This window comes from Vigna unguiculata, chromosome 3, assembly GCF_037176805.1.
Source record: "Vigna unguiculata cultivar grain cowpea cultivar isolate G323 ecotype 2 chromosome 3, ASM3717680v1, whole genome shotgun sequence".
NCBI lineage: Eukaryota > Viridiplantae > Streptophyta > Magnoliopsida > Fabales > Fabaceae > Vigna > Vigna unguiculata.
The window spans coordinates 8,512,068-8,539,117 of NC_140794.1; the positions used below are offsets into that span (position 1 = coordinate 8,512,068).

Here is a 27,050-nt window from a genome sequence, read left to right on the forward strand (position 1 = left end):
GGATTAAACAATGAAGAGATACACTTTAAAAATAAAGACCAACGATAAGAATCAACTAAAAATTAACCGTTAGGAGAACTTACTGATGAAATTCAACCATTTAAAAAACGATAAAAGGCAATAAGTAGACATAAAATTTAGAAATAATCTCACAAAATATACGTCCAACAACTTCACCTTAACCAAACTCAATCTTATCAAAAAAAACCCACAAGAAACAACACTTGTTATGCTTTCACTACAATTTCCAATGCGTTTTAAGCAGGGTTTAGTTTAAAAAACAATATTATTTATTGATTCCTTAGCCAGTAGTTATGGCAAAGAAAGACAGTAATAAATAAAAATGATAAAGGAAAAATCTGCAACAAATTAGAAAAAATGTAGTTGAAAATAATACTTCCACAAGTGGAATAAAATTACAAAACTTCGTTGAGAGGGTGTCTGAGATAGAGTGCTTATTCTAGTTTTAGATATCTCCACAAGTTTTTCTCAATGCTAAAAATGGAATTATACTATTCTGCTCCAGCCGCATCCAATTCTATGTATCACTAATACAATGTTTTGTATGCAAATCCCTCGCTTCGGTCGCATGATTAATAAAATAAACTTAAAAAAAATGATCAGCTCTATTGGTGTTTAGCACAGCCAACAAATTATTCAATGCTCAAAGCTTGAATTCAACACAAAATGCATGAAGAACTACAACCCGTAGCCTTTCTGCAATTTCTGAATCTGGTTCAGGAAGATCCATGTCATCTGCATAACCACAATCATATATCACAAACATAAACTTGTTGAACCGTTTAAATGTAACATTAATTCAAATGCATAACATGTGACAGAAAAGAACATTACCATGACATGAGGAGCAATCCTAATACAATAGACAGGGAATCCAGTGTAAAATTTGAAAGGTCCTCCAGCTTTGAAGGTTTTGGCAGCACAATCAAGAGACCCGGTGTATGGATATTTTCCATCAGCATCAGGTTGCATCTTCTGAATCTGGGTCTTCACATAGTCAAATGGCAAACTGCAAGCTGCTGCAAAGAATCCAGAAACGGAACTTGCACCTACAGATGAACAAATGTTAGTTGGCAACAGTGAGAATAAAATATTTGGCAGATATTTTAACCTGTTTCAATATCCTACAACAGTAACAACCAAGACTCAGAATTTGTATCAAAATTACAAATTCAATGCAGAAAGAAGAAACAAGCAAAATATCAGCTTGGGCATTGTGCAAGGACGGCAACAGAAATGCAAGTGCCAGAAAATTTGAATATGCAATCCCCCCTGTCCCAAGTATAAACATAAGAAATCATGGACACAAAGTATTGTGTATAAACATAAGAACCAGGCTCAATGTTGCTAGCAGAAAGTGATTGTAAGACGTAAATATTAAGAATCAGTAGGAGTGGGAGAAATCAAAAGAAAGGGGGACCATCTAGAGAGATGAGGGTAATGTGAGAAAAATTATGAGTTGGTTAGTGGGAGAGCCTGATGTCTAGAAACCTATCATTATTTAGTTTCTGTTTTCAATTCACATTTAGTATTTCCTGTTTTCTTTCTGCAAATTCAGAGTACTGTTGTTGATCTTCTTAGGATAGGAGCTACTGTCCAGCATCTATTATTACTATTAGTATAGTTGTTATCATAATGTGAGTTCTTAAGATAAATCCCAGTTACTGCTCGTTTCTCTCTACCTAACACTTCTCCTAATAGATAAATTTAATAATTATTTTGAAGAGATATAATTTTCAAGTAATCAATGATTCTACTAATAATATATGGATTAATGATTATGTATATTATTTACATTGTAGGGATTATTTAATCTAGACATAAACTAATTAAGGATGAGATGTTACACAAACATTTATGAATCATACAATGTTTGGGTAAATTACAGTTATCAAGTAGAAGTGTTTGCCCAGATGAATAGTGTGCTTAGTTGCATACAGCTAAACAAATATTGACGCATTAAACCTTAAATTAATTCATAAACAGTGTTTAGTTTCAAAAGGGTGAATTACTTTGGTAACGACATACAGAAATATAGCAATTACTCTCTTTTTTACTTACTTAGCCTGAATAGCACGAACTTATAAAAAATATGCACTGATATTGTCTTCTAAAGCATACTAGAAGCTGACAATAAAAATCCGAGAAGAGTGGTCAACAAATTTAGTTCCTAAATAATAGAAAACAGAACAAGGTAACAGCATGATCATGTTATGAAAATCGTTTCAAAATCGAGTTAAAAAAAAAACCAGCTGGAAAATGTTTTCTCATCCTCTTTGTTATCTTCAAGTGGGTGCTCAAGGGAGACAAACTTATTGACAACAGAAATGTGCTCAGGAGACAATCGCCTTTAAATGTAATTTGACCTTTATATCATTATTACAAAGTACATTTAAGATTATCTGTGTCTCATATATTCTATAATAAGATATAAAGCTAAAGCCAAAAAAGTCAAACAAAATTACATGACAATAGAGATATGGTTTCTTACCAAGCACAGTAGCAGCTTCACCAAGACCAACAGAATCTCTGAAGAATTCAACACTTTGATCATAGGATGCAAGCATCCCCATGTTCAATGCCATGGCTCTAACTACAGTAGGTCCGGCACCTTTCCAAAGGGCCAAAACCCCTTCATCAGCACCAATTCGATAGAGTGCCTGGAAAGCATTTGTGTAGTTACGGCGCTGAGCAGCCGGTAAAGTTGCATCAGCCTGCATCCGAATGAGTGCCAAATCTGCTGGACTACCAACAGTTGCTCCGATAGCACCAGCAGTCAGCCCACACAGAGCCTTCTGATACAGAGGCAGAGGCTTTCCCTCATTAGCCTCAATTGCTTTGCTTGTCAAGATTCTAAACATCATTAAAACCATCAAGTTAGACTCGGTATTTCCTTTGAAACCACAAAATTGCTACACACCTTTAAGCAATTAAAGCTATCATTGTATAAAGAATTCAAGGAATAGAATAGAAGAAAACCTCAACAACAAAAACTAAAAACTATCATTTTTCATTAAGATCTTAAAGTCACAAACGACTCACTTAAACGATCCAAGACGAGCAGTGGTGTATGTAGCCTGTCTGAGTAATCCAGCGGATAGACCCTACAAAAGTGATTCGGTTTAGACACCATTAGACAACAAACACATATGCAAAATTCACTTCCACTAGCAGATCTATAGCATGTAAACAAAAAAAGTGAAAGAAACACAACAAACGACGTTTAGCCATACTAATATCAACAACACAAGCATCCTACATTGGAATCACCGTCCAAACCCAAAGCCGAAATCATCCCACCAATCGAAGAAATTCCCATAATTTGATAAAATGGAAAAACAACCCATCAACAACAAGAACATGGGAACAAAATCAAAAACCTTATAGAAGGCAGCAACTCCCTCATTCTTGAGCATGTTGGAAGTGACCTGCGCAGCGGATCCTTGCCCCAGTTGAATCCTCACCTACACCACCAAACCCATCAAATCAATCAAAACTTGACATAAAAAGGGATCGTACACAAAAAAGGCCACAGATCTGAATCAAACAGCAAGAATCAGAGAGACCCAGAAGACCATTCGGGGAAATCAAGTGCAAAAGCGCAGAAAGGTGAAAACTTGACGTCACCTTGATCATATCGATGGGCTGAATGACGCAGGTGGCGAGCATGCCCGCAGTTCCGCCATTAACGAAAGGCTTGACGGTAGACCAGACGCCGGAAACAGGAGCCTTGGGCTTCTTCTCGTCTCCCATTGCTGTTAGGAAAAAAGTGGTTCAGCGAAGAAGAAGAATAAAAGGGAGAACGAGAAAGAAGTGAGAGAGTGGTGCTCTGAGAGCTGAATGGTTAGGTATGGATCGTGTCCAAGAGAGAGAAATCACAGTGTTGAGAGGGCAAATATTTATATATTCCAATTTGCAAACTTCGTTCTTAGTATTTTTCTCCGCAACAAACTGAGAGAACAACGTTTGTGTGGTATTCCTTTCTCTCTTTTTTTCTTGCACTGTTAATACGTTACTGACCTTCAACTTCCCTCTAATTTACGAAACTAGTTTTCCATCGATTTTTCTTATTTGTTTTTTTTCTACGAAAATAAACTATATGCATAAATAATGTAAATTATTTTACACTGTTAAAATTATATATTAAAATATCAATTAGGTTTTGCATGACTATATACAAGATGATACACAAAAGAAAGAGAACGCATTAACAATGGAGGATGAGTCCAGTGGGAATGGAACAATGACAGGAACATAAGATACAAAATTAACCCAAAAAGAAAGAAAAGAGAAAAGGTAAATCAATGATTTTAAAAAGGATAAATAATAATTTCATTAATTTTGTTTAACTTTTATTAGTAGCTAAAGTAAATAAATATATATTTTATTGTAATAATGATCATACGTATTTATTAATGAAAAAGTTAAAGATTTATATAATCAATATTAAATATCAAACACTTCTTAATCATTAATAGTTTAAAGAAATTAAATTTTTTATTGAAATGATAACTTTTATATTATGTTAAAAATAAAATATATCAATATTTATTATTTACCTTTTTAAAAATAATTTCTTTTGTAACTTAATATAGCAATAATTATTTTTAAAACTATCCCTTAATGGTTTTATGATTGTTCCCTCAATCTAATACAAATTTTTATTAACTTTTCAAAATATAAAAAAATAGTTTTTAAAAACGGTTATATTTGTTCTAAGTAACTATTGATCTTTAAAAAAAATCTGTATTCTCATTTTATTCCTCAAAGAAAATAAAATGTATGGGCCCTAACCTAGTAAGTGAAAAACATGATTTTTCTTTCTCCTATTCCCTCACTCGCCCGTCAAAATTTATTGCAAAGAAGAAACAAATTTATAGCCTTTTTATCTTTGATATTAGGGATTTTATATAAAAATAAAAACGGACATATTCAAAAAGTCATCAATGTCTTATTTCCAGCAAATTCATCCATCAGGTGTCTGTTAAAAAAAATCAATATTCAAAATTAATTTCTGCGAATTATTTTCCAAAAAACCAAAAAGAAAAATAATTATGCCTTTTGAAAGACTACATTTTACATATTGATTTTAAATAATTTTGTTGATTTTTCTACTAAGCATACCAACGGGTGATTAAAAAAATAATACTTATTTTTTATGACCAATTTCAACTTATTATACATCAAAAGATTAAAAAATCTATTATGTTTTATAGTGAAAAGAGTATAAATCAAAAGACTAAAAAAATTATTATGTTTTATAATGAAAAAATTTATAAAATAGTCATTTTAAATTGAGGAACTAAAAAGTATTTAATCTAAATATAATATTGTTTATTTATATATTTGAATGTAACTATTAATAAGCCTAACCCTCATATTGTACGATTTGCGATGAATTGTATGGTACATTGTGATTCATCACCATATAAAATTATAGAATTAATAATTTTTGTTTTTGTATTGTGATTGGATTATGTGATTTGAGCGTATCATAAAGAAAATAGGAGAAAATGAATGGTGTTAATGAGAAGGGAGAAGATGAACCTAGGAGATGACATAAATAGAAGAAGAAGAAGAGACCAAAAGATAGACTAAAAAAAGAAAGATGAATTGAAAAAAGATGCCCTCTCATTTATTTTTCCCTTCTTGCATGGACAACTTTAATCTTATCAACTTTTATTTTGTTCTTTTTCCTGTAAAAAAATATATTATGTTTTAAGAAAAAAAACTATTATTTAAATTAATATATAAGTGTTAGTTATTATATATATATATATATATAATATATGTAAAATTAATTATTTGTTGTTTTTTATTTCATTTTCTTTATCAAAAATTCTTAATATTATTTAAATTAGTATATATTTATTTCTTAATATTTTTTATTATATTTTCTATGTAAACATAATTATTATTTAAGGATTACATTTTCTATATTTATTCTTATTCTCTTTGAGTCTAGATTTGACAATGGGTCATAGAGTCCAATCCAACCATTATAACATTAATTTAAGATGTTCACCTTACAATCACTTTTTTTGAATTTGATTGTTATTGTTAATTACATCTTTACATGTTTTTATGTCTTATACGATACAGTTTTTAAATGTTTACAAATCTTAATTTTCATGATACAAAACAATTTGTCAGACGAAAAATAAGCTTTCCTATACAGAGTTTGTATAACGGTTCAACTGTCATGATGTAATCTTTGTTCCATCCTTTAAAAAAAAAATGGGAGAAAAGGGAAGGTTGTGAAATGAGGGTGGTTGGTTTCTTTGGAATATTGCAAAGAAATGGGTCAGAAAGTGTGAAAAAGTGATGAAGGACCATAGTAGCACTTTGAGGACATGTCCCTCCATACTCCATGGATGTGAAATCCTTATCATTTGATTGTCATAAAACCCTAATTCAACCTAATATTAGGGTAATATCCCCATCCATTATTAGACTATTTTTTATTAGCAATTATTGATTAAATATTGCCAATGCGGCTTCCCAATTTGCACGTGCTAAGTTTAATTAACTTTTTATAATAACCAATTCAAACTAACTTGTACACTAATCATGTGAACAGCAATAGGGTAGGGATTAGAAGAGTAAAATAAGAAATCAAAGAAGGGCATTTTAGAGAAATGAAAATCGAGATTCGAAGAATCTATTATGCAATGTTGGTGCTCCACACGAGGACGTGTGATTCTATAAGAGGTGTCAACTTGTGGAAACGGTTGTTGCTGCCGTGGATATAAAATTTGTGGAAACTCTTCCTCAGGGTTTGTCCTTCAATGAACATTATCACATCAAACTTTTGTCTCCTTCACACTCCTTTCTGTTTAAATGTGAAAAACTTGCTCTTTAATTAAGGACAACAAAAGACGTTACCTTGTTACAACCTTTTATACATTTGTTTAAGGTTTAAAAAGAATGAAAAGCTATCTTATTCTAAAGACAATTGAGATTCAATCTTCGCTGTACGCAACACCGTGTTTGGATCTCGAGGGACGGGTGTTACAACTTCTAAACCGCACTTCTCTGTTAACGAGTATGGCATGGCAGCATAACAATACTTTTTTATGTTTGGATTTATATTCTTTAATAACCATACTAATAATATTATTAACTAATTGAAACCGAAAATTTAAGAGTTTGTTGCTAATGAATTGGAAGATGTAAAATAGGTACTAAAAATATCAAATTGTTTTTCGTTTTTAACTTGCTGTCTAAGACTAGTTTTTAACGAAAATTGGCGTAAAAGAAAAGAGAATAATTTTTTATGTTTATTTAAAAGCTGCTTAGAATAGAATCCAAACAAATGAGGCACTCCTTGTTTGGTTGCTTTTTAAGCTTGGAAACCAAGAGGACCAACACACAAAGGAATAAGAATGATTGTGACCACTGAGTGGGTCTGACCTAGTGTTCAACATTTCTCGTGAATAACCATAAAATTCTTTCATTTGTCCAGCATTTACTTAATATATATATATATATAATAGCACAATAAAATATTCATCCCTACCTCGTAAGGGTAGCAAAATACTTGATACTGTAAGAAGTGTCAACAAAAGTGAACTCTGAAAGAATTACACACACAACAAAACCCTACAAAAAAGATTCTAATGCAATTTGAACTCCGTAGCTAATGCGTAGAAGATTAAAGGATGAGTATATATGCTTACTGATCTACATAAGATTTCTATATTTGGTTGTGCCCGATTGTCTTATGCTTCTATATTTTTGTACACACAAAGACAGTTGCTACAATTTTTTTTTGTTTCCTTACCAAGACACAATCTTCAGGCCGGCATTCATGAAGATTAATGACGATAAAACAAGACCTTATCATCTATCCACGCAGGCTTCTTTGCATTGTAATAGAAAAATGCAATCATCTGAACCAGTTCATCTGCAGTTCTGAGTTCTGCAAAGGGACAAACAGTGCATCATTGAAAAAGAACCTAGACAAAGAATGTGAATACCTTGGTACCAACCAAACAAAACTCTGGTTCACACAAAAAAAGTGAGCGAGATCAATGGTCTCACCTTTCTCCCTGTACACAACCCTGTTACCACGTAAGAATAAAATTTGGGGACATTCTTTAACTTTCAGAGCGGAAGCCAAATCTCTCTCGATATTGATATCTATCTTAACAGCCTATAAAAAGGAAATTCAATATATTATATGGTATTCAAAAAAAGTGAGGTGATCACTTGTAACATTTGTACAGTGATAAATGGCCGAAAATATAATTCTATAAATCAAATAAGTCGATAGTCAAAAGGAAGATTTTAATTGATTAAAAGTAACATCATTATCTTTCATTTTATGCATGCATAAAAAGATGAAAATGAAGTTTTAACGCAAAAGGAAAACACCATACCCGAGGAGGCAACCGATTTTTCGCTTTCCAGTATACCTTTACTGCTTTCTCCAGCTCTTTCAAGTTTTTCCAGTTATCACTTGCCCTGTTGATTAACAAATTCAAAGGCTAATCTGAAAGGCTACATTTAGCTATAAATAACTAACATTACCAATATATCATTCATTATATATGGGGATGTGATATTTTCATATATTGAAATTTTAACATACAAAAGGAAATATTTAATTGAAATAATTGTAACAGAATTCTTTTCTGATAAATTTTGTTATACATTCCCACACTCATGCGCGTTATCACGAGCTTCCATATAACCGACAATTATCTTACATGAAGAAATGACATGTTAAAAGAAGTAGGTATAGCACACTATTTCCAGAAAAAAAAAAATCTTTCAAAGATAACCAAAATTATAAACTAATAATGGATATATCAAGTTTCTCACTTCCGAAAGAAAGTTCATTTTACTTTCACACTTGCAGACGAGGAGAAAGAAATCAAATGATATGATGAGAAGGTTTCTTTGGCCCTAATTCTAAAGCATATGAAAAGAAGTATCCAAAGTTAACAAACAAACAACTTGCTAGTTCCCACATGCTTTCTTCTATGGGAAGTAAAGGCGCTGAGCTCTAGTAGGTTTATCAGTACTTACAAAGAAGTTAGAGAAGGAATCTAACTTATGCAAGAAGTTTGATTAATTTTTCTCCCTATTTTCTTGGCATATGACTGCTAGTTGAGAGGTTTTAACCATTTCATTAAGTATCACCAGTTGTTCCATCCCTCTCTTGCCTTAGGTATTAACATTTACCAGTAACTAATAATACTATTATTCTTTAGTTCAGCAAATCCATGTAGAGTCCCCAAAAGGAAACACAAACAGTAAAAATTACCTGTTATAACGTTCAAAGACAAGGACAATTAAAGGGCTGGGATGGAAAGCAAAACTCTCCCACTCCAAACAGTTAATCTCCTGCACCCAGTTGTCCTCAATCTCCCCTTCCCAGTCTATTTGACTCCCATCTTCTCCCACCACATTCTTAATTGGATGCTTCTCAAAATACTCAGAAGCTCTTACTCCCCACCCAACATCTGCATCCAATGGCCAGCTTTTACTTTCTTCCTCAATCACCACCTTTTTTCCTGTATCTTCACCTCCATCTTCCTCTTTCTCATCATTCTCATCGTCACTATCACCACTCTCAGTTTCAGAATTGTCACCATCCCTCTCCTTCATTATATTCTCATAATTCTTCAAAGAATCCTCGTTTTGTTGCTGAATCGTTGCAAAAGTGCGCTCGAGCGTATCACGCACCATATCTTCCACTGCCACAGCTTCACTTCGGCGACCACGCCTTGGCTTCCTTGGAATCGTTGTGGGGAATGTGTCTGCAGAATTTTTAACATCATTGTTGGATACCACATCTTTAGGTTGTCCACTTCTGCTTCTTGCCTTAGGCCTTGCTCTTTGGTTCGAGCCAGTTTCACGTTCGGGCTCAGACTCGGGTTTTGGATGAGACTTTGTAGAACCAGAGCATGAAATAGACTTTACAATGCGATGGTTAGATACAGGGGAGTAATGAGAAAAACTGTGAGTACCTTCCAACATAGGATTCTTAATACTAAGTGATGATAATGGATGCAAAATGGCTTCACAAAAAGGTGAAAAGCGTCTAGGTGAAACAACAGTTTGAAGAAGCAGCATTTTCGTGACTTGACAAAACTGTCAATGGAAATACATCTATCTATCTTGAATGAAGAGTGTTTCCCTGTTTAGCAGAGTGCCACAAAGGAGAAAAGTGTCAGAATCATTGCTGAGAAATAAACAGTGGCATTAAATTCAAAGAAATGGTTGGATTCTTTTATCAAATAGTTGGTGTTCAAGAGTCCAAACACACATGATAACCCAAAATTCAAGTAAACCATGCCTTACTTACTCTGGTTTGGGGTTCGAAACGAGGGAAATTGATTGAATTAAAGCTTCGAAATTGTGAGCAAGGGATATCCACTGAAACGAAGAAAGATAGTTTTTTTTTTTCTCTCCTCTTCACTCTGTCACTTCCCGTCAAACTTTTGGTCTATGAATGCAGAAAAGGAGGAAAAGGCCCAAAAGCTACACATCAAGTTGTTTGGAACAGAGTAAAGATAAATGTAAATCGATTAAACATAAATAAATGTTATTTTAAATTGTAAAAGCGATCTTGAAATGAAACAATTTTTTTAAAATTTGAAAAATATAACTAAGATAGTATAAATTATTAATCTGATTTATATGTTTAAGTAATTTCAACATTTAAGTTTCAATATATAATATGATTTTGGATCAATCTTAGACAATTTTAATATTAGAAAAGTTTTTTTAATAGTAACTATTGTTAATAATATTCTATGTATTTTTTAAAAATAATAAAATCTTTTGATATAATTTAATATTTCCTTAGTTACTTTTTTAACATTTCTCTCAATTCTTTAGATTTTTAAAATCAATCATGATTTTCAATGTCAACTAAATATTAAGAAAATAAATCAAATTTTCGCAATTAATCCAAATATAAAGCTTTAAATTGTTTGGATTGAGAAGAAGTTTTGAATTATAAAAACCATTCACGTTAGATTTCAATAGAAAATTAATTCAATATTACATTTACAAAATAAATGTAAACATGAAATAGTATATTGTGTGTATGGCTTTATCATTAACATGTCAATTACTATAACAGTTCAATCTTGTAAATTTGAATTAGATTCATTTCCAAATTATAAAATAGATATTTTATAGTTAAAAAAAACTTTTAATATCTTAATCTATTATAGTTACCTTGTTTGTAAGTAACATATTGGGCATTGTCAGTAACATAGTTTGTGAGTAACATCTTTCTTCAATTATTCGATCAAAACTGTATCCTTTAATAAAAGCATGCATCCAAGAAATCAATGTAGAAATATTGCATAATGTAAGATAATGAAAATTATTTCATGATAGTAAAGTCATGCATCTTAATGAGAGACTTTATTTTATCATATAAAGGTGAATTGTGTACACAGCATTAAATGGTTGTAATTCTACTACCATATTTACTTATTGAATGGTTGTATAAAATATCTATATTCATATACCTTTTATATTTTCATCAATCACTGGCACTTATTTTCTTAGTCTACGCTATATTAAAGTGATTTCTTCATGCTTCCAATTCCGAGAACTGTCTATCATGAACGTTGGTGTCTGTTCTGGTTTTCTGAGAAAATTGTTTCACTAAAGTCTGCTCTGAACTGATAGCTCATGCTTCATTTGATCCCTCAGCACTCTCCTCAGGATCTTGTTGGAAGATGTTCGAGGAAACTCTGGCACAATTTTAACGAGAGTCACCTGTAATGTAATGAAAAAGTTTGTGTATGCTAAATCAGTTAACTTTTTGACCTCAATTCAGGCCAGTTTTCAGATTACTAAACCACGATCAATTCACAATTGTTTGTAACTAACAAAGTGTCATACCTTAAACAGAGGGTTAAGGTTGCTTTGAATAGCTTTAGTGAATTTCATCTTTAGAGTTTCTGCAGTGGAATTGTATCCTTTCTTTAAAACAACAAATACAACAAGTTGTTCTGGTCCTCTATTTGTAGTTGCCACACCTACTGCAGCTGTCTCCAAAATGCATTCATCAGCCCCATCACAGACACGCTCAATTTCTACAGAACTTGTCTGCATGTCAGAAGCATAAATTTCAAGTTAAAAGACCAGTGAGTCCAACAATAGCAAATAGCAAAAATCATGCAAGTTTAAGAATTTGATATATCTATAATCCGACAGAGAGTGTCACATTCTAACTAAGTAATGAAGATTTTGTGCATCAAAACCATGGCAGAAGTCTTACACCATATGTGTAAGAATAATGCAAGGTAAACTATGGTTAAACTTTGTTTTCTTTACAGAATGTTTTATATTTGCTGCAATGGATTATTGAGCTCGATGGACTGCAGTACATTATCAAGAGTTATGGTTTACCACTTTGTATTTCGTTTTATTGTTCTGCTGCACCCTTTTGAAAAAGGAAAGTTTATTAGATATCACACTTCAAGGAATGAAAAATTTTATTTTTTTTTCCGTTTGATAGCTTTCTCCATGTAAAAGTACCTTTATTCCACCAAGATTCATGGTGTCATCAGCCCTCCCTTGTACAACAATATATCCATCAACTGTTCTCCTGATTATATCTCCATGTCTCCTAAGAACCTGTGAATAAATTTACAACGATATATCTCCATCAATACCATAAAAATAGAACATGATAGTTAAAATTACAAATATAGTTTATTCTATTATTATGTAGTTCACATAAAAGGGGTTATTTGAAAATACTTAATGGGGGTTTACTGATCTACAATATTTTTGGAAATCAAAAGCTTTCATGGGTATTGTTGGCATTTGACAAAACATCCGAAGTTCAGAGTGCAAGATATTTCTATTTGGGTTAAATATATTTTTTATCCCTTAAATTTCAGTGAAAATTAAAATTAGTCCCTCTTTGCAACTTTGGTCCAATTTAGTCCTTTGACTTTAGAAATGCGTGAATTTAGTCTTTTTAACAAAATTTTGTTAAGTTTATTTGACGTTTCAAACGCTTTTCATGATATCATTTGAGTTGTTTACACCATTTGACACATTTTTGTGGTGTAAACAACTCAAATGCTACCATGAAAAACGTTTGAAACTAAATAAATTTAACAAAATTTGGTTAAAAAGACCGATTCCACGTATTTCCAAAGTTGAGGGACTAAATTGGACAAAAGTTGGGACTAGTTCCAATTTTCAGTGAAAGTTAAATGACCAAAAACATATTTAACGCTTTCTATATTTTCAATCTTAATTAGTTTTGATTTTCGGTGTAAGTTGTTAAATGTGAATGAAGACAAGTCCTTGTGAAACAAGGTAATAAACATATGTGCAACCACACATGAAAGAATTAATATTTGAAGATAGATGATGTATATGCGTGAAAATAATTCTAAGCATATTAATTGAAGTTCTACCTTTCCTTTATAAATGGGCATTCCCTTAAAGTAAACCTTCTCATGATCAGCATTAAGAATTCTGTCAGATGCTCCCAGAGAGAGAGGAAATAAGCCCACTTCCCCAACACAAGCAACATCATCTGGCTGTCATATTAGTCAAAGAGATCAAATATAAGAAAACCGAAAATATAATTTGTCTAAGCCATAGATAGGTTTGCTATTATGTTTGGACATGTGCTAGTGAAAATGCAACCAGCCTAATTGAGAAGAATATGGAATTTCAAAAGAATTGAAGACAAAAAATTTTCTTACATATGGAACTCCATTTTCGTCAAAAATGACAAAACCAGTTGTCATTGAAGCTGTGCTAAATGCTCCAAAAGCTTGAGGTTGGAGGGGACTTCCTGCAATATAGCTAGACGCAAGCTCAGTGCCTCCACACAATTCAACAATTGGACTGTAATAAGCTTTTGAAGAAAGCCATAGATCATCATCAACATTTGATGTTTCTCCAGTGGAACAAAATGTTCTGCATACAACCATAGTTCAGTTCATCTTTCTTAGTAAAACTTGATTATTTACACTAGCAAGAGATATTACTTTATCTTTGTCCAATCCAAGCCCTCCATACACTTTGTATTCTTCCAAGTTTTTACTAAGCTTGGAACGGTTCCCAAAATGGTTACACCTGCATCCTGGACGATTGTAGTTCAATAAATAAGGTTGTTCTTTGATGTAATGTATCACATTCTATTGAAGCAGAAAACAATGCAGAATCTACCGTTGCAATTATGATGACACTTTCACTTTCATTGCTGTACTATTATTTGACCTAAGCATGTTCTGATTTTATCCATCTCCTTTTTTGGTTTAGCTAAATTCTAACAGTGAGAATCTTTCCTTTTACTTAAGTAGTATAGATTTCACCTAGCACTCATTCAGATCCATTTGTTACCTGAACAAATTTTCCAAAATTTCGGCCTTGAGGAGAGCCATGGTACAAAGCCAAAGTTGCCCCAAGTAGAAAACAATGATACAATACTGTTGGTCCCATAACCCATCCTAAGTTTGTAGGCCAGCAGTAGACATCTCCAGCTTGAACATCAATGGCAGCCCATCCATCAGCAGCACTTCGTATTGGTGCAAGTTGAGTCCAAGGAATAGCTTTTGGGTCCCCTGATGAAAGTCAAAATATAACAAGATCACTATAACGGTAGTAGTCTCTATCTGATACACTCTAAGGGAGGATCTTTACCCGTGGTTCCAGAAGAGAATAGTATATTAGTGACAGAATCAACTGATTGATAGCTTGGAGAATAATAATCTGACCTGCCAAGAGTTAAATGTTAAGGTTAGATAAACCACATGAAAATAAAAATGCATCTTCTCAAACTCTCTTTCTCTTCTCACTCTCCTTTAGAAGTAATAATTTTGGTTAAAAGAATGATCATTTGCTTAGATTCTGATATTGTTTAATGAACACATTGAAGTTTGGATTACCTGGAGTTCTGAGTCTGATTTGCAGAAGAGATAAAACCTTTCCATGATAAGTCTTGCTCTCTTAATTGAACTCCTACATCATCACCCACCACAGGTAGCACAATAACTTTACATTCAGCTGCCTCAATGACCCGACTGCGTGAGGAAATATTAGAATGAGGTTTCCAGTGTTTATGTGCTTAAAGAACTTCCATAAATCTATTTAACAGACATTCAAACTGTTGTAATACTACCAGTTATTGCAAAAGTTTTGAACGTTGCCTCCAACATTTATTTTTCGGCTGCTGCAGTTTTGTTTGTGGTGCAAAGATTCTTCACTTTTGATTCCATATTTATTGCAAAAGATTATGATTAATATTACCCATGTACGTTGCAAATTGCTTTTGAACGTTAGGTGAGCAATGTGGATTTTCAGCCATTCCATTCACTCCTTCACACCTATAAATAGGTGGTTTTGGTGCTCTCCAAAACACACCATCTCTCAATCTTTTCCTTCTTTCTTCTAGCTCTCTTCTCTCTCATATTTCTTTTTTCTTTTTTTCTTCTTTTGTCTGTTACACGCCTCAGGAAGTACCTTTTGTTCGTGATTTGTCAGTTATTTACAACAATCTTAAGGACTTATGGCTGACAACAACTCTAATATGCTGGAGAATCAAAATAGTTCCGGAACTCCGACTATCTTTGCGAAACCATTTCCGGATGTATCTAAAATTGAGGTATTCTCTGGACAGAACTTCCGACGCTGGCAAGAACGTGTGTCTACTCTTCTAGACATGTATGGAGTAGCTATGGCTCTCTCAACTTCAAAACCTGACGAATCCAGTGCCAAACAAGTTGAAGATTGGACTTATGCAAACAAGGTATGCCGAAACACCTTACTTAGCGCCTTGTCTAATGATTTGTTCGATGTGTATTGCTCATATAAGGAAGCGAAAGAAATTTGGGATTCGTTGATTCTCAAATATACTGCTGAGGACGTCGTCCGACAAAGGTTCGTCATAGGGAATTACTACCGTTGGGAGATGATCGAAGACAAAGACATAAAGACTCAAATCAACGAATATCACAAGTTACTTGAAGATATCAAAGCAGAGAACATACTCCTGTTTCAGAACTTTTGATCGAGAAATTACCGTCATCCTGGACTGACTATAAACAACAGCTGAAACATAGACACAAGCAAATGACGCAAACAGGAAGGAGAGTACTACTGCAAGGGCCAAAGCTTTATCCGCAAAGGCAAATGTGGTAGAAGACAAACCTGCTTCAAAAAGGTATGAGAACAAACCTGATAACAAAAGGAAAAATAACTTTTGAAATTCCCGTCCCAATGGATCTAACCCCATCTTTAAGAAAAAGGGTAATTGCTTCGTATGTGGGAAGCCAGGCCATCATGCACCTCAGTGCAGACGCAGAGCAAGAAACGACAATGCTCCTTGGGCAAATATAGCCCAAGGGGAAGATGATACTATAGTTGCGGTCGTTTCTCAAATAAATCTGATTACCAATGTGAGCAAGTGGGTGGTAGACTCTGGTGCTACCAGGCACATCTGTGCAAACAGGAGTGCTTTTACCTCCTATCTAGGAGATGGAGAAGAACATGTTTATCTTGGTGATTCCAGGACAAACTCCAGTCATTGGAAAAGGAAAGGTTCTTCTAAAACTCACATCTGGGAAGACTCTGGCCTTGAGTGATGTGCTACATGTGTCCTCTATCAGAGTTAATCTAATCTCTGTAGCACTACTGGGAAAAGTGGGGGTTAAAGTGTCATTCGAATCTGACAAGATTGTAATGACAAAAAATAATGTTTTTGTGGGGAAGGGATATTGTGATCAAATTAGGACATGTGAATTCCTCGTATGTTATGAAATTGCAACGACTAGGATTAATTAATATACATGCATTGATATAGTCTCTAGAACTAAATTGTTTATAGGATCTAAGTTTGAAATGAAAGACATGGGTGAAGCCAATGTGATTTTAGGTGTTAGAATCATAAGGAAGGGAGATAGTATATTATTATCCCAGGAACAATACATTGAGAAACTTCTTAGGAAGTTTGGATATTATGACTTTAAACCTGTGAGTACCCTTTATGATGCTAACTCTAAATTAATGAAAAATAGAGGAGAATCTATTTCTCAACCTCAGTATGCCCAGATAATTGGGAGCTTACTGCACTTAATGAGCTTTTCAAGACCTGATATTGCTTATGCAGTAGGTAGACTGAGTAGATACACTCAATGTCCTAATCAAGAGCATTGGGATGCACTTGGAAGGCTTATGAGATACTTAAGAGGTTCAATGGATTATGCCATTGAATATAGTGGATTTCCCGCTGTACTAGAAGGGTACAGTGATGCTAACTGGATCTCTGATTCAGATGAGACAAAGTCCACTAGTGGTTATGTATTCACACTTGGGGGTGGTGTGATTACATGGAGATCAGCCAGACAAACAATTATTGCAAGATCAACAATGGAATCTGAGTTTGTTGCTCTCGAGATGGCTGGTAGTGAGGCTGAGTGGTTGAAAAACTTCTTAGCAAACATTCCTTTAGGAATGAAACCAACCCCATTTGTATCTATACATTGTGATTGCCAATCAGCAATAACTATAGCTAAAAACAAAAACTATAATGGAAAGAATAGACATATACAATTGAGACATAATCTGGTTAAGCAGCTGCTAAAGAGTGGAACTATTTCCATTGATTATGTGAAGTCAGAACGGAATCTAGCAGATCCCCTGACAAAACCCCTGAGAAGAAATATGATTTTAGAAACATCGAGGGGAATGGGACTTAAGCCACTTGCAAACAAACAAGTGATGGTAACCCAACCTTTGTGATTGGAGATCCCATGAATAAGGTTCATATGGGTAAAAACAAGTCACTTGTTAGTTCTGATAGCACTAAATTGATTTTTAAATCAATTATGTCCATTCCTATGGTGTGCATGAAAGTGCTAAAAGCTGCATTTTTGAGAGGTTAAACTTTGTAAATTAAAATTCTATGTGGTGTAAGAATTTTAGTTTAAACAAAGTTTTAATGATTTTCATATCCTTTATAGGTAGTGTATGATTTGCAGCATACACTTGATGAAATCACCTATATGAGTGTCAAGTAGGGCCGCTTGTATGAGATCTTGGCATGATCTCTAGAGCACTCATGAACACCGGGCACGCGCATGGCCTAGTAAGCGCAACACAACGTTAACAGCAAGGATTGTGGGGGTGTATTGTGATTGATAAACCACTAACACACATCAAGTGTCTTTGGTTCATATAGCTTGTTATACCAACTACACTGTGTGTTAAGTTTATCTGTCTAGGACTGGTTCATATAGCTTGCTATACCAGCTTCGACGCATTACATCTTATATGAGACCCAGTTTTTTTTTTTCTTTCTTACTTTTTCTTATCTTTTGCAATATGTGGGGGATTGTTGTAATACTACCAGTTATTGCAAAAGTTTTGAATGTTGCCTCCAACATTTATTTTTCCGCTGCTGCAGTTTTGTTTGTGGTGCAAAGATTCTTCAGTTTTGATTCCATATTTATTGCAAATGATTATGATTAATATTACCCATGTACGTTGCAAATCTGCTTTTGAACGTTAGGTGAGCAATGTGGATTTTCAGCCCATTCCATTCACTCCTTCACACCTATAAATAGGTGGTTTTGGTGCTCTCCAAAACACACCATCTCTCAATCTTTTCCTTCTTTCTTCTAGCTCTCTTCTCTCTTATATTTCTTTTTTCTTCTTTTGTCTAGGTTAAATACTCTTTCAAGAGTACTTGCTAGTTCTGAGATCCTCGGAAGATCCGAGAAGTTCCTATTGTATCCTGGGGCTTGCGCAACACACTGCGAATAAGTCCTTAAGGGCAGTGAATTACACGCCTCAGGAAGTACCTTTTGTTCGTGATTTGTCAGTTATTTACAACACAAACTTGAACACTGCCTACAAGGTTAGGACAGTAAAGTAAAATGAGAAGGATCATTAAAATCAGTGTAAGTCAGAAAATCAGCGCAAACTTTGCCCCAAGAGCAGCAGTAGTACATTCATTTCTAAACATTTTTTAACATACTGAGGAAGTTATTTATTTTTAAAATGCTGGTCGTTAAAATATATTCTATATGTTAATACGAACTAAATGAAGGGAGATTTGGCTTCTATCTTTGGCACATTTCACTCCAGTGTGCTAACTAATCTTGTTACCAATAAAGAGGTCTTTTAGATATAATTAGTGATTTAAACTAGCACCAGGACAACTATCAGAGAACATGTTGCAAGATATTGAACTAATTCAAGAAGGATTTGGAAGATATTAGCTGTAATAGTACACATTCATGAAGCGAGGAAGGAGTAAAGTATTTATGTGATAGAATCTTGAGTTAGCATATGCTGAATACGAGATGTGAAGAAGAATTATTAAAACTTAGATTCATTTGAATTTTGAATTTATAACTAAAGAATAAATTCATTGGTGAAAACTTTCATTTGTGATACTACTCGTGCCAATGACCTATACCAAAAAATAAGTGAAGAAGAAATGAGAAAAAGAAAACAGGGTTCTGAAAACACATAGAGATGCCCGTTTACTGAGTTCTATTATGCAAGTCTCCAATAGTTGGAGTGATCTAGCAATCATTGTAGTCATATCTTCTGCCATTCATATTCTTGCTGAAATATGGATTAGTAGAAATAGCATCTAATTTGTTAGCATGAAATTATCCTATCATCATGTGAAGAACAAAATTTCTTCTGCTTGGAATCTCACGGTTGTACCTCCACAGGTTCTGTGTTATCAACTATTAAAGAATTTAAGCTTTGAAATCATTCACTATTTAAAATATAATTTCTATATTTAGAAGTTGAAACTGATAAAAGTGCAGTTATGGATATAATGACAACACGTATTTTACCTGTACAAAGGAAATTTCCTGCCACCTCTGGCTATGAAATCCTGAGAACAAAATAAAGTTGAGTAAACAGTCTTAATATGTTACAAATAATGGGAATTCAACCAGATATACAAATTATTAGTCTTCAATTTGTTTGCTGTATGGAAACTTCAGCAATTTATTATTCAAGAACAGCTCTTTTCTGTCTCCATTTATAAAAAAATATGTAATACTAGTCAAATATCGATAACTCAACGAAAAATTCAATATAAGATTTTAACAAACACAGATGCATGTTTCTAAAGATTTTTTTATCAGCAAAATGTTAGTTGTTAGTTTTATAAAGATGGTATTTACATCCAGTTGGCATTAACAGATTTGGTTTGAAAATTTGAAGCCTTGGAGAAATGCCCAATATAGAAGGTTAAGCTTCCAAGGGGACTCGAAAGGACAGCGTCTATTGTCTAACATAAAGATTCATTAATGTTAGCACTGGTACACGCATACGAATTTGCACAACTTGGAAATAAATATAGAAGGTCAAGCTTCCAAGGGGGACTCGAAAGGACAGCGTTTATTCTCTAACATATAAAGATTTGGTAATGTTACCATTGCCTCACACATTCTAATTTGCACAAATCGGTAAGTGAGAAAGAATAGAGACAATTCCAAATACTGAATACCCTCATTTCAATCAACAGTAGCTTTATAATTGAAACATCACCTGTGTGAAGATACCCTTTGCTTTGGAAACACGAAGGCGAGTTGCAATCTCTTTTGGTGCAAAACTGTCAGCAATTGAGACTACAGCGCATCCTGCTAGGACAATGGCTAAATAGATGATTACGGCATTTGCTGTCATTTGCATGTCAATTGCTATTGCATCTCCCTTTGAGAATGTGCCATCTATTGCTTTAGCTACCATCCTGGAAATAATATGGCCAAGACATGAAGAAAAAAAAAATGATTACTTTAATTTTAAATACTAAAAGGAGAAGAAGCAAAGACAGAAAAGTCTGAAGTAGAAAAAGAGTGGAAACAAAGAATACCAAAATTTAAGAGATCAAAAGTACAAAAATTAAATGTACTGGTGCAACTGAAAAATACAGACTGAACTAAAATCAAAGTATTGAATAACACAACTTTGGTCCAAAAGCAAGAGTGTGAGCTGAAAAGGCTTACATTACTTGTTGTCGGAGTTGTTTAAGCGTGATACGGTTAACCTCGGAATCATCAAAACCTTCATTTCTCCAAACGATGGCTATACTGTCATCTGGTTTGTAGGGATGTGAACTGGGTTGCAGACAGCAATCAGCAATGTTGAGGACAGAAGCGGGAAGCCACGTGCCTCCATGTCTGGAAGGGTCAGAAGTGTCTAAAATAGACTTGGGAGGTTCAACAAAGGAGACAGAAAGTTCCTTCAGAAGAAGGGACCAGTAGAGCTGCATTCACAATAAGAATTAAGAAACAAAGAAAGAGAAGAAGAGATGTTATGTCTGAATAGAGAAAGAGGTGTTTGGTTTTGCATGCCTGAGGGTGTTGAACGGAAAAGTTGTGAAAGAGGCGATAACTGGAAATAGGGTCTTTGTAGGAAGGTCCTAAAAGTTGAGGGGCATGAGTTTCCATGAAACGGCCAAGGTTGGTGCGTTTGGAGGTGTCCCTGAAAGGAAGAAGAGAAGTGAGTGGAGATTGTAGTGTGATAAGTGTGATGAGCAGAGAAAGACTTACAGAGAAGGGAACCAATAGAGTGGAAGGGAAGTGTGTTGAGAGTGATAAACAGAGTGGTAGAGAAGATGATGCAAGGAGTGTGGAAATGATGGTTTGAGCAGTTTTCGAGTGACAAGGTGGCGCCATATGAGTGAGCGGTGGTTGTCGGTGTCGGAGGGACATTGAGACAGAATATCCCTCAAAACACGGTACAATTCATTGGCTTCTGTTACTGTCAACCCTGCATTGAGCAAGTCTTCCACTTGCAATTCCTTCACACTCTTCACCATCTCCTTCCCTCCTCTATCAAATCTGGAACTTGAATGAAAAGTTGCAGAGGGGTTGTTGAGTTTTTGAGTTTGAGGTGATTCAAGTGGATCATGCAGTATCTTCACACCACCTAACGCTTCCAACTCAGTATTATTAAAAAAAAAAAAAAACGTTGAGATGTTTGACCACTATCGAATAGAAAATGGTTTGGATTATCGACGTTATCGCTGAGAAAGGTTTTCTTTTTTGAGGTGATGTTTGTGGGAGAAAAATTAAAATTGGGATGAGGCACCAACTTTATTTGCCGCGTGCTCTGTTTATTATACCTACCAATGGAGTGAGTTAGCGGGTAGATATGTACTGGTACTAGGTAAATAAGTCAGTGCTCAATGATTTATTAAACTGATTGACTCAATATATGTTAAAAAAAATTAAAATAACAAAACCAACATATAATATATATTATAAAATGTTTTTTATTCAAATAAAAATATTATATTTTGAGCACAAATTTCAATTTAATCATCACTTAAACTCTCGTATCAAATATTTGTTTGGCATGAGAATAAGCTTTCCATCCAGAGACCTCGTAGGAACTTAAAGAGTCGTTTTTCTAGTTGTGGAGTTTGGGAAGCCGAAGTTAAAGTATTAAACAGAGGTGGACAAAAAAAATTGAATTTGTGAAATGAATTCATGATAATTTAAATTTATATACTTTAAGTTATTTAAATAAAGTTAAATTTATATTTAACTTTTTTTATTTTGGAATTTCAAAATTAATTTGCTTTTAAATTGAGCTAAGACAGTAGAGAATATGGTCAATTCAAATTGATTTGGGTTAAAGATTAAAACAAATTGATCTGATTAGAATGATATAATTAACTCATCACGGGTCTAAGATTGAAGTAGCTCAAGTCAAATAATCCAGTTCAGTTAATCCCATTCAAAGAATCAAATCAAGTTGACTTAAACCGAAAAATGTAAGAAATTGGATGTAACACCTATTCGTAATAGCGGTGACGAAATGAATACTATTGTAAGAAAAATATAAAGATATATAATCTAAAAAAATCTTTTAAGATTTAAAATATGGGTGAAATCGTTCATAGATATTATTTGATAATGAAAATGAGTTGGAACTTGTTATTAACATGGTATGTAGTAAATGTGTTCAAAGGTGTAGGATTTTGTTATTTAATGATAAGGCTATATATCCTTTTCTTGTATAATGTTATGAAATCTATGAAAAATTTGACTTCTGAATAAAAGAAAACATTGAACATCGAAAAAAGTCATCCAATTTGGTATACAAATATAACACCCGAAATATTCTCCAAATACATTAATAAAGACAATATCATACTTCATAATTACATCGCAAAACAATCTGTTAAAGAAAACATTATTATAGAAATATATTTATACATAGATGTCCTAAACAAAACAAAAAAAAACTGTAAAATACATAACAATCTCAAAACAAAAGGTATAGTTAAAAAAAAAATTATATTATAAAATAAGTAAGTTTATAATAAATTTAAATATATTCAACAAGTTTTATTAAATAATTTTGTTAAATCTAATTATTTATAAGAAAAAATAATTGATGTAAAGGTACCAATGTCCTATTTATAATTAAGTCTCAAAAATTTGTGACTGAGTTGTTGGGTGATGGAAGTAAAGAAGTTTAGTCTCCAATGGCAGTGCAAAGGGTTTTGGAGTCAGAAGTGGTGAGAATTGTGGAGAAATGCAGCACCCTGAATCATGCGAAACAAGTTCACGCCCATATCTACCGCAACAACCTCCACCAATGTTCCTACGTAATAACCAAGCTCTTACGCCTCGTCACCTCGCTCACCCATGTGCCGCTCCACTCCTACCCTCGCCTTATCTTCGCACAGGTCCACACCCCAAACCCCTTTCTCTGGACCGCTCTCATTCGCGCCTACGCCATCCGAGGACCCCTCTCCCAAGCCCTTCGCCTCTTCTGCTCCATGCGCAAACGACGCATCACTCCCGTCTCCTTTACCTTCGTCGCTCTCTTTGCCGCTTCCGGCGCCGCTCAAGATATCACTTTGGGGGCGCAGCTCCACGCCCAGACACTCTTGGTTGGTGGCTTCCATTCTGATATGTACGTCAACAACGCCATGATTGATATGTATGTGAAATGTGGGTTTACGCGTTGCGCGCGCAAGGTGTTCGATGAAATGCCTGAACGGGATGTCGTTTCTTGGACCGGGCTGATTGTTGCTTACGCGAGGAGGGGGGATATGAAGGCGGCACAGGACTTGTTTGATGGGTTGCCTGTGAAGGATATGGTTGTTTGGACTGCGATGGTTACCGGGTATGCGCAGAATGGCATGCCGGAGAATGCGGTGGAGATTTTCCGGCGGTTGGTAGATGAGGGTGTCGAGATTGATGAAGTTACCTTGGTTGGTGTTATATCTGCTTGTGCTCAATTGGGTGCGTCTGTTTATGCTAAGTGGATAAGGGACATTGCTGAGAGTTCTGGATTTGGGGATGGAAGTAGTGTCCTTGTGGGGTCAGCCTTGATAGACATGTACTCAAAATGTGGTAATGTGGAGGAGGCATATAATATCTTCAAAGGAATGAGAGAGAGAAATGTCTTTTCTTACAGTTCTATGATTGTGGGGTTTGCTATACATGGCCAAGTTCATGCAGCGATGAAGTTGTTTTATGACATGTTGGAGACTGATGTGAAACCAAACCATGTTACTTTTGTAGGGGTGCTTACTGCGTGCAGTCATGCTAGCTTGGTAGACCTAGGGCAGCAGATCTTTGCTACTATGGAAAAGTATTATGGTGTTGCTCCAACCCCACAGCTTTATGCTTGCATGGCGGATCTTCTTGGTCGAGCTGGATACTTGGAAAAGGTAATACGGCTTGTTGAGAGAATGCCTATGAAGCCTGATGGAGCTGTGTGGGGGGCACTTCTTGGAGCATCATACGTCCATGGGAATCCTGAAGTTGCGGAAATTGCTTCCAAGCATTTATTTGAGCTTGAACCTGATAACATGGGGAATTATTTGTTGCTTTCTAATACCTATGCATCAGTTGGAAGATGGGATGATGTGTCTAGGGTCAGGAAATGGATTAGAGAGAAAAATTTGAAAAAAGATCCAGGGTGTAGCTGGGTTGAAGGAAAAAATGGAATGATTCACAAGTTCGCTGCTGGTGACGTGAAACATCCACAAATTAATGAGATAAAGAAGGAATTAGATGAACTTTTGGAACGACTCAAGGGTATTGGATATCAGCCGAACCTAAGTTCGGTGCTCTATGATGTTAATGATTATGAAAAAAGGCTGCTACTAATGTCTCACAGCGAAAAACTAGCGTTGGCATTTGGATTGCTGAGTACTGATGCCGGTTCCACCATAAAAATTATGAAGAACCTTAGGATATGTAAGGATTGTCATATTGTAATGTGTGGAGCATCAAGACTTACTGGAAGAAAAATTGTTGTGAGGGATAACACGAGATTCCACCACTTCTTTAATGGGGCCTGCTCTTGTAGAAATTTTTGGTGACAGAGGCTAGTGCAATATGCGGGTGAATACTGACGAATCGGTGCTGGAAGGATAACATAGTGACCTTTTCTTATTTTTGGAAAACTAGAGGCGTGTGTAGAGTTGTTTTGTGCCTGCCTAGACTAATCCATTATAAAAGGATATTGAAAGTTTAGATAAATTGCTCACCTGTTCATTTTACAGGTTGTTCAATTCATCATTGAGGAGTGTTAAAAATGTAGAAGGAAGTCAAGCGATTCAGGTGAAGGTAGTTAGTAGACAAATTTTTTACCTCGGCAATGCAAAAGTCTGTACAGATACATGATCAATGCAGTTCTATAGCAACATCAAGTGTTGTTACGTAAAGAGGAGGATTTTATGGCAGATGGATTGCTCTACATTAATCAAGGCCTGAATTTATATATTGACAATGACGAATAAAGCAATGGTTAATAGTAGAAAGCAAGGAACAAGATACTGAAGAAACAGACTAAGGCCGGCCCTTATAATTTTTGGTCTTTAATTTCGTCTCGTCTATTGAAAGATCTATCTCCAATTAGTTTGGAAGAGTTATAGCAGGCTACTACAGAATACCTAGAGAGATGATTCTTTACATGAAGCTATACTATGATTATGGATTGCTCTCCGGTGAAAATTTCTTTATATTTTCTTACCAAAAATCTAGCTGCTTCAGAATTTGGATGAGTACATTCACTCGGCTGATAGATATTGTTAGAATGTGTTGAGGTGCTATTTGGTGAATGAGTTTTACTATTCCCTTATGCTACTCCTTTCTGTTACAATTGTCTTCTGTGTTATAAAGATATTAATTTGGGATGAATAATGATATGATGATTGCTCCCATTCTTCCTTTTACATAATTTTCTGTTGAAATGAATCCTGAACTTGAATTCAAGATTATTTTCAACTAATGGGCTGTTTAAAATAATAAAATAAAAATCTAACCTTATACTATATTACTTTTAAAATAATAAAATAATCCAATATACTTCTCTATCTTTATCACCCAAAAAGGTACATTACAAAAATGACTTAGCATTTTAAAAGTATTCTCAGACCAAATGTCTGTTCAGTGATACCAGGTAGGATTTTCTTTTTTTCCATTTTTTCAATTTACTAAAAGCTCTTGCCTCTTGAAACGTTTGCACACAGGATTATTTGGGTGGTTGAAATCTAAGACAAATAAGTCTTAAAACTATGGAAAATTATTTTTTGAAAAATTTTGTTTTGACAAATTTAACAAAGTTTCCATAAATAAAATTAAATAGATTTTTTTTTTAACCAAAATAAAGTAATAAAATATTTTTTTTATCTAAATAGGTAGTTCAAACTATCATTTTCCTACAACTATAGCAATTATTTTTGGTTTCCTTTCTACTTTTTTTTGGCTTATTAAAACGTGTGAAATAGAAATTTACTAGAAATATTGGATTTATAAATCAGTTGTTGTTTGTAGTTATAAAATTGTTTTAAAAACAATAAATATTTTTTATCTTAGTATGGTACGAACACTGAAATACAGTTAGACAAATTATTATAATTATCTAGTAACTTATTCACATACAATTTATTTTCTTTTATTTTAATAACTACAGTCCTATTTGATTTCTTGCAGGAAGAAATACACATGAAAATTTGATTTCTTAATTTCCTTGTTTTTCATTATTTAAAGGACATCCAATATTTTAATCTGTATTGAATTTCA

The 27,050-nt window shown here is 34.1% G+C and overlaps 4 protein-coding genes across 4 annotated transcripts; 1 reads left to right on the plus strand and 3 right to left on the minus strand.

Annotated features, from left to right (window-relative positions):
* Positions 1-369: 369 nt before the first annotated feature.
* LOC114178704 (Mitochondrial substrate carrier family protein) lies at positions 370-3,949 on the minus strand. Its single transcript, XM_028064758.2, has 6 exons — positions 3,649-3,949; positions 3,402-3,485; positions 3,064-3,125; positions 2,513-2,874; positions 856-1,070; positions 370-756 (listed from the first exon to the last, which is right to left on the minus strand). The coding sequence occupies exons 1-6, from the start codon at positions 3,772-3,774 to the stop codon at positions 700-702; spliced, it is 906 nt and encodes a 301-aa protein (XP_027920559.1). The 5' UTR covers positions 3,775-3,949; the 3' UTR covers positions 370-699.
* Positions 3,950-7,529: 3,580 nt separating this feature from the next.
* MRL7 (polyadenylate-binding protein 2-binding protein) lies at positions 7,530-10,542 on the minus strand. Its single transcript, XM_028060917.2, has 5 exons — positions 10,337-10,542; positions 9,293-10,168; positions 8,403-8,487; positions 8,065-8,176; positions 7,530-7,942 (listed from the first exon to the last, which is right to left on the minus strand). Exons 2-5 carry the CDS (start codon positions 10,102-10,104, stop codon positions 7,839-7,841), a joined length of 1,113 nt encoding a protein of 370 aa, XP_027916718.2. The 5' UTR covers positions 10,105-10,168; positions 10,337-10,542; the 3' UTR covers positions 7,530-7,838.
* Positions 10,543-11,390: 848 nt separating this feature from the next.
* On the minus strand, positions 11,391-22,084 carry LOC114179364 (putative CoA ligase CCL12). Its single transcript, XM_028065687.2, has 14 exons — positions 21,546-22,084; positions 21,348-21,477; positions 21,000-21,259; positions 20,542-20,743; positions 19,839-19,879; positions 14,913-15,047; positions 14,668-14,741; positions 14,368-14,588; positions 14,013-14,107; positions 13,725-13,941; positions 13,431-13,556; positions 12,535-12,633; positions 11,896-12,102; positions 11,391-11,769 (listed from the first exon to the last, which is right to left on the minus strand). The coding sequence occupies exons 1-14, from the start codon at positions 21,812-21,814 to the stop codon at positions 11,656-11,658; spliced, it is 2,190 nt and encodes a 729-aa protein (XP_027921488.2). The 5' UTR covers positions 21,815-22,084; the 3' UTR covers positions 11,391-11,655.
* A 1,379-nt stretch (positions 22,085-23,463) lies between these two features.
* On the plus strand, positions 23,464-26,186 carry LOC114176385 (Pentatricopeptide repeat (PPR) superfamily protein). The gene has a single exon (XM_028061424.2). It carries the CDS (start codon positions 23,492-23,494, stop codon positions 25,343-25,345), a length of 1,854 nt encoding a protein of 617 aa, XP_027917225.1. The 5' UTR covers positions 23,464-23,491; the 3' UTR covers positions 25,346-26,186.
* Positions 26,187-27,050: the final 864 nt, after the last annotated feature.